Raw genomic sequence first — 6,602 nt, 5'->3', positions numbered from 1 at the left:
AGGAAAGGGAAATATTCATACAGTCATCTGTTTTTTTGGCGTTCTGGTTTTGGTTATTTTCTTTTGCTTATAGAAAGAGGGTGAAAGGGCTTTTAGATTCTTTGCTCTGGTTAAAAAAAAAAGTCAGTTTCTGTGTCCCTTCATTAAAAGAAACCAACAACAACCAAACAAAAAACCCATTCTTTTCTCATACTGCTACATCTCCTCCTAGTGACGTCAGGAGCTTGTGTGTGTGTGTTTATTTCCACAGTTTGAATGCCAAGTGGGGAAATGAGTAATGGGAAGAGAGGCTTAAAGGGAAAAGAAGTACCTGTTTTTCTCAGAATATCTTCACTGATCATTAAGGCCTAGAGAAGGGAAAACCTGCCTGACACCTGCTCAGCCAACTGTTCCTGCACACTGTCACTTTCATCAGAAATGGTATTAAATTGTGAAATATCTTGACAGGCAGAGCAGAGTTAAAGATTTAAAATCCACTAGAGATTTGGATGCTGAAAATGCGGCATGTCTCTGAGAGGGGGATTGTACTGCAGGAGCAAAAGAGGAAGCTGAGCTGTCATGAGTAACACAGCTTGAGTAGTGTCAGGGTAACTAACCATGATAGCAAAGCAGCACCCTAAATCTCTGTGCTGACCCTGATACTTGGTCTGACATGTTACTAAGTTTTAAACCAGTTATCAGAGACTTTCTGGATACTGAAACAATAGCAAGGAGGGGTGAACTGCCTATCTTAGCTCCAAAACATGTAACAATGAAGCCTGGTGATTTAATTTTAATAACTTTTATTTAATCTACAGTGTCAATCTTTTCAATCTCAGCCATTTGCCTGTCAGTTATGAGGAGTCCCCAAAACATGGGTTTATTTTACAGCATCGATGCTTTTTAGTGTGTATCCACATGTCACCATTTACACTGCTGACCTTTAGGGTCCACTAAATATAGTCAATAAAACACAGTGCAAGGGAAACGGAGTTAATATTAGAAGACAGGCAGTGGTGCTGAATTTTTTAACTAGTGTGTTCAAATCACTTGTTCCTTTCATGAATTCAAGGAGGCTGGCATAAAGGTTTCAATTTACCCCTTTCCTACCTCTTGCTATCCTGTTTTTCAAAACTCTCAAGTTAAAGCATTGGTCTTGCTTCTCCAATCAGTTTGGATACAGTAAATTATTTTCCCTTCTTTTGAGTCTGCTTTTTCTCTCAGGTTTGTACACGGGTTGTTGGCTAGCACAGTGCTGCAATGATCCTTTCTGGGACTTTCATGCTTTTCCAGGGTGTGCCAAGGGACTGAGATTTTTGCTCACATATCCATAGGACAGAAGCTCTCCAACCTCTTTCAGGAGTCAGGTTCAGTCATTGTGGCTGGATCACTCATTGAAAGCTGGAGTATTTCTTCATATTCAACTTCTGACTATTCCAGCTTAATCTAGTTGCTTTAGATCTTTCCCTAGGTTCCCATGAGCTGCTGCTGTTGCTACCAGAGGACTTGCAAAAGGAGTTTCTGGAGCTTTTTTATTCCTTGTTCGCTTCTTGTTGCAACTTTCTCATACAAAGTAGTCATTCTTACTGTGAGAACACAGACCACTCTGTGACCATTTAAAATAACTTTTACACAAGAGAACTAGTTTAATATATTTAATAATCAGAATCTAGAAAAACAGCATCTCAAGAAGAAAACAAGGGATATATTTTTGTCATAATTCCCTCCCATTGCAGCAACCAAGATGAAATAAGCAGATGACTTCAGGAAGGGTGAAAGCTTTGCTTTTAGAGGTTCCTAGCAACTTGGCCTGCAGGAAGAAAACTCCATTTTTTAAAATCTGTTTGTTATGGTTGTTCTGTTGCCTCAAGGGCCTGGCTGATTCACAGTATCCTTGTTCTATGCACATGAATTGACATAAGGATTTAAACAGCAAGTGCCTGCTATTGCTAGCTTTTCTAACCCCTGGAATTTCTGATCCTGAGCTTCTTATGCTGAGGAAAGGGGCATCTTTTGTGGGGCAACCTAGGGTGCAGGTCAAAGTATACAATTTCTGTTTTTCAGCTGATTCATCCTGAGCTGTTCACTGGCTGTGCATAGAAGCTTGCAGCCAGTGTTGAGACTACAGCAAACACAAATGTGCATAACTGTGAATCTGGCAAAAACCAGACAGGGAATCACAGCAGCAGATACAGCTGGCACTGCCTCATCAGCGCCTCCTCTGCGGTGGAGGTGGGGGCCTATTTCTTATGTTTTCGCATTTGGGAATGTGCCTCTCAGCTACTCGGGGAGCAAACTTTCGTCCGCAGTAGGTGCAGGCAACATAGTCTGGATTGTCGATGGGAGGCAGTGGGGGCAGGCCAGAGACCTTCCTCCCCTTAGTGAGGGTTTGCTCCACCTGGCAGGCCTGTGACATGATGTGGATGAGGGCCTCGTGCTTCTGTTTCCAGTTGTTCTTTCTGGGTGGTGTTTTACTCTGTGGAAGGGAAAGGCAGTCAGGGCAACTGGGACCACCATCAGCCTCCATCCTCAAACTTACACTCAGAGCCCAACCCATGTCACCTGTCCTGTGCATTCCCTGTTGACATAAAACCCAGCCTGAGAGGGAGTCAGAAAGACCAGCACAAAGGAGGATGTAAAGGAAATACTGATGGAAACATCAGTATATAGAAAGAGCTTCAGGATAACCAGAAAAGCAAGCAGTAGGGCCAAGGAACTAAAGAGGGTTGCTACATCTCCTTTGCAGGAACAGAGCTGCCTGTTTCCACTGCCTTCATTAACAGACTGTGCTATTATCTGGATTTTCAGTCAGCTCCCTGCAGCCCCTGGTGTCACAGAGCTTTACTGCAGCAGAACCACTCTGCATCCTAACTACAGCAAGGAAGTGAGCCTTCTCCAGTAGTACACCCTTAACACGTTATAAAGCCAAGTCAGGAGTCCTGCCTCCACCTATGAGATTTTAAATGGATCTATTTATCCATTTGGCAAGAACCTTTCAGAGACAATAGCTGCATTGTATCCCTTGGCCCCATGCACATGGGAAGGTGCTTGCACCTCAGTCAGAGGTTGAAGTGGAAGGAGTGGGAACAGTAGATGTGGATCCAGGGAGGCAAAGGGACTGCACTTTACCTGAGGACTCCTTGAGCTCTTCTGCTGCTGATACTGTTCCAGTTCTGTTCCCCTAGCTCTGGCCTTGCTAGAGTCAAACACTTTCCTCTTGGAGTCTTGGTTCTTGCCACAGATACTCATGTGTTTCTCAAGCCTTGTGCAGAGAAACTTACGTTTGCAGAAGCTGCACTGTCCAAAGCCCTCTTGCTCCACAGCACTGGCAGCCTGCATGTGAAGCATCTCTGCAGATGGGTGGTCGTCAGAATCTTGGTCAGAGAGGGCAGAGAGAGAAGGGCTCTGTTTGGGGACCAGTTTTGAAAAAGAAGCTAAATGCTCCATGGGGATGTTGTCTTGTATTTTGCTGTTGTTTGTTTTGTTGTGTTTTGCAGCCCCCAGCCACTCCTTGAGGTTCCCCACAGCCAGCTCTTGGGGGTGGGGAGCGGTGCCAGACTTGGGGATGGAGTCCTCTGCAGACTGTGTCCCGCTGAAGATCCCAACACCTGGCATGTCTGCAGCTCTGAAAGTTTTCTCTTCAGGGTGCCTCGTGGCCTTTTGCTCATGGGTCATCTCCACTTCACTTTCTCTTCTCTCCTCTACCTTGATAAGCTCCTTCTCTCTTTGAATCCTCCTAAGTGTCTCCTCTGTCCTCTTTAGCTTCTCTCCAAGAAGGGCCTTTTTCTTTTGAATTGCCTCTTCTAGGTCCCTTCTATCTTCCTCCAGCTTTAGGATGTAGGCCAGCTCTCTCCTGTAGCGATAGAGAGCTGATGGTTCAGGCTCTCGTGTCCAAGGGCAGAGCACTGCAGCTAACTGAGATCTCCCAGCTGGAACCATCTTTTTGCTTATTGAGCTTGATTTACTATTTGGAGCTTCCTGCACGTGGGGGGAACTTCTAGTGCTGAGCAGTGGATCGCTTGCACTCTTGTGGTGAGAAATTGGTTGCAGGGGATATGCACGGTCCACTCCTTCTTTATGTCTGCCTAAGGATTTAGCTGACAGAGTACAGGTCTGGTTGATGAGATACTTGCTCTCTAGTCCACCTGACTGAAAGCCTCCATGCCTGGGCTTGTCCTGAGTGCTTTCTGCAGACATAGAGTAGGAATATCTTTGGTTCTTTTGTGCATAGAGATCTTTTAAACTTTCCTCTTTGTCAAGTATGAATCCACGCTGAAAGTTGTCCTTCTGGTATTTCAGTTGGGAACCAGGAGAAAACTTAGTAGCTGCCACCACAGGAGCCACCGGAGGAAAAAAATCCATTCAGTGCCTGAGAAAGAGCCTGAGGTTAGAAGCAAAGCCATTACAAACAATTTTATCCAAAACTGGACAAATCTTGTCCTAACAGTTTATGCATGGACACTGCAGACAGAGGTTATAAGTATTAGTAAAGGTTTTGTAACTTTCCTGCTTTCTATAAATCTTTACATTCCTTCCATCTAGGGAGTTTCCATGCTGCCTCTTCTAGTCTCAACCGTTTATGCAGGCAGAAATAAGACACACTTTTATTTCTCTTTCTGTCTGAGCCCTTCCTTACCATGGTAGCAGCAGAAATATACTGCAATGACAGAGGAATTGTTATAGTACCCAGCCTGTTTCCCATAACGTGTCCCTTCACTCTGTCACACACATCGGACACGCAGGAGTCCGACCAAGCTCGGCACGATCTTCCTGTGGCTCGTTCCACCACATCCCCCGAGGCGCGGCGGGGCGAGCGGGGTTACCTGCGGGGCTGCGCCCGGCGCTCCGCCGGCCGCCCTCCTCGGCAAGCTGCGCGCCGCACGCTGCGCTCACGGCCCGAGAGACCCGACCCCTTCTGCCGCTGCCGCTGCCCGCGGCTCCCGGGGCCCCGGCGCGGAGCTGTGCCCGCCGCGAGGCCGTGCCCGCCGCGCCGCCCTCGCGCTGCCGGCGGCTGTTGCCGGGAGACCGGTGCCGCCCCGGCCGGCGCGCGCCCCTGGATCGCTCCCGGCCGCGCGGCCGTTCCACCGCTGCACGAGCGCGGCGCCTGTGGGCGGCCCTGATGCATTATTCATGAGGTGGTCCGAGATGCATTATTCGTGAGGCGACCCGATATGCATTATTCATGAGGCGGTCCTATATGTATTATTCGTGAGGGGATCCGATACACATTATTTGTGAGGCGATCCGATATGCATTATTCGTGAGGCGGTCGGATGCGCATTATTCATGAGGCGGCGAATGAGGAACCGGCCCGACCCCGCTACGGCTCTTCATTGGCCGAGGGAGGGAGGCCACGCCCCCGGCGGCCGGCGCGCGGCGCAGGCGCAGCGGGGCGCGCGGCGGCTGCGGTAGCCGGAGAAGCGGGAGGCGGCGGCGGTGCTGCCGCCATGGCGGACGGCGAGGGCTTGGTGTCCGTGGACTACGAGGTGCACGGCAAGGTGCAAGGCGTGTTCTTCCGCAAGTACACCCAGGTGCGTGCCGCGGTCCCGGGGGCGTGCCCGCTGTGGGCCCCTTAGAGGGGCCGAGCCCGCGGCCGAGGGCTGCGCTCCGGCTGCTGCTGAAGGGGGCCGGCGTCGCGGGGCTGCTGGCAGCCCGGCCGGGTTATGTAAGCATGACTGAAGAGAGAGTTTCAGCCCCAGTTTTTCGCGTGAAAGAATATATTGAGTAGTGGAGTGAGTCCTCTGCTGCTTTCCTGTTGCCTGAGCCACAGGAGCTTCCTTGGAGGTCTGTATCTTGCCAACAAAATTGGCTCCTGTATGCGAATGCTGTTCTATTGCTCTCTTACAGTTTGGATTAACCTCATTTTGCTCTGCATTGTCTTCTCAGGGAGAGGCTAAAAGGCTGGGGCTTGTTGGCTGGGTCCAGAATACCAGCCACGGCACTGTTCAAGGACAAATCCAGGGTCCGACTGCCAGGGTGCGGGAGCTGCAGGAATGGCTCAAGAAGATAGGAAGTCCCCAGTCCCGTATCAGCCGAGCAGAGTTCAGCAATGAGAAGAAGATCCAGGCGCTGGAGCACAAGGAATTCCAGATTTTGAAGTGACTTTGTCCAGGAAGAAGCAAATTCTGGAGCGTGAGCTGTGCTCACGGAACACTGACCCTCTTCCTCACTCGTTCAGTCAGCCAATGTTCAGCTCTAGAGAACTTTATTTTATTAAATTTCTAATTTATTGTTTTGTTAGTTTGATGCTCAGCTTTTCGCAGAATTCCTGTGGATAGAGGAAAAGCTATGTTGTCTCTGTTAAAAGGGCTGTTCAGGGCCAGAACCTCTGTTTCCAAGTGTATGTGGTTTCGGGAGCTGTACATGAGATAAAACTGAAATTTGTAGTGTGGTGCTCATGTGAAGAAAATCACAGGGTCAGTGCCGCTAGAAAACATCACTAAAAACATTATTTCTATGTACTAAATGTCTCAGAAACAATTTATTTTATCCCAGAACTTCATATTTGCTGTAGAATAAAATTGCTTGGATTTCACCTTCTCTGTGGAATGGATGTCGGATGGAGGGGCTGAGTGGATGACGGCCCTCGGAGCGGGATCTGGTTGCCAAATCTGCCCCTCTGT

The 6,602-nt window shown here is 48.7% G+C and overlaps 2 protein-coding genes across 2 annotated transcripts; one reads left to right on the top strand and one right to left on the bottom strand.

Moving 5' to 3' along the window:
- Positions 1-765: 765 nt before the first annotated feature.
- Positions 766-4,901, bottom strand: ZC2HC1C (zinc finger C2HC-type containing 1C). Its single transcript, XM_066551764.1, has 3 exons — positions 4,803-4,901; positions 3,109-4,348; positions 766-2,455 (listed from the first exon to the last, which is right to left on the bottom strand). Exons 2-3 carry the CDS (start codon positions 4,339-4,341, stop codon positions 2,189-2,191), a joined length of 1,500 nt encoding a protein of 499 aa, XP_066407861.1. The 5' UTR covers positions 4,342-4,348; positions 4,803-4,901; the 3' UTR covers positions 766-2,188.
- A 336-nt stretch (positions 4,902-5,237) lies between these two features.
- Positions 5,238-6,514, top strand: ACYP1 (acylphosphatase 1). Its single transcript, XM_066552621.1, has 2 exons — positions 5,238-5,510; positions 5,866-6,514. Exons 1-2 carry the CDS (start codon positions 5,253-5,255, stop codon positions 6,079-6,081), a joined length of 474 nt encoding a protein of 157 aa, XP_066408718.1. The 5' UTR covers positions 5,238-5,252; the 3' UTR covers positions 6,082-6,514.
- The last annotated feature ends 88 nt before the right edge of the window (positions 6,515-6,602 follow it).

Source organism: Molothrus aeneus, chromosome 6 (assembly GCF_037042795.1).
Source record: "Molothrus aeneus isolate 106 chromosome 6, BPBGC_Maene_1.0, whole genome shotgun sequence".
In the NCBI taxonomy this organism is placed as follows: domain Eukaryota; kingdom Metazoa; phylum Chordata; class Aves; order Passeriformes; family Icteridae; genus Molothrus; species Molothrus aeneus.
This window is presented reverse-complemented; position numbering and strand designations above follow the sequence as displayed.

Coding starts and splice junctions, on each gene's coding strand:
- ACYP1 (XM_066552621.1), top strand. CDS start 5,253: ATGCGCATTATTCATGAGGCGGCGAATGAGGAACCGGCCCGACCCCGC. Junction 5,511..5,865: donor TCTTCCGCAAGTACACCCAG/GTGCGTGCCGCG, acceptor TTGTCTTCTCAG/GGAGAGGCTAAAAGGCTGGG.
- ZC2HC1C (XM_066551764.1), bottom strand. CDS start 4,341: ATGGATTTTTTTCCTCCGGTGGCTCCTGTGGTGGCAGCTACTAAGTTT. Junction 2,456..3,108: donor AGAGCTCAAGGAGTCCTCAG/GTAAAGTGCAGT, acceptor TCCCTTCCACAG/AGTAAAACACCACCCAGAAA.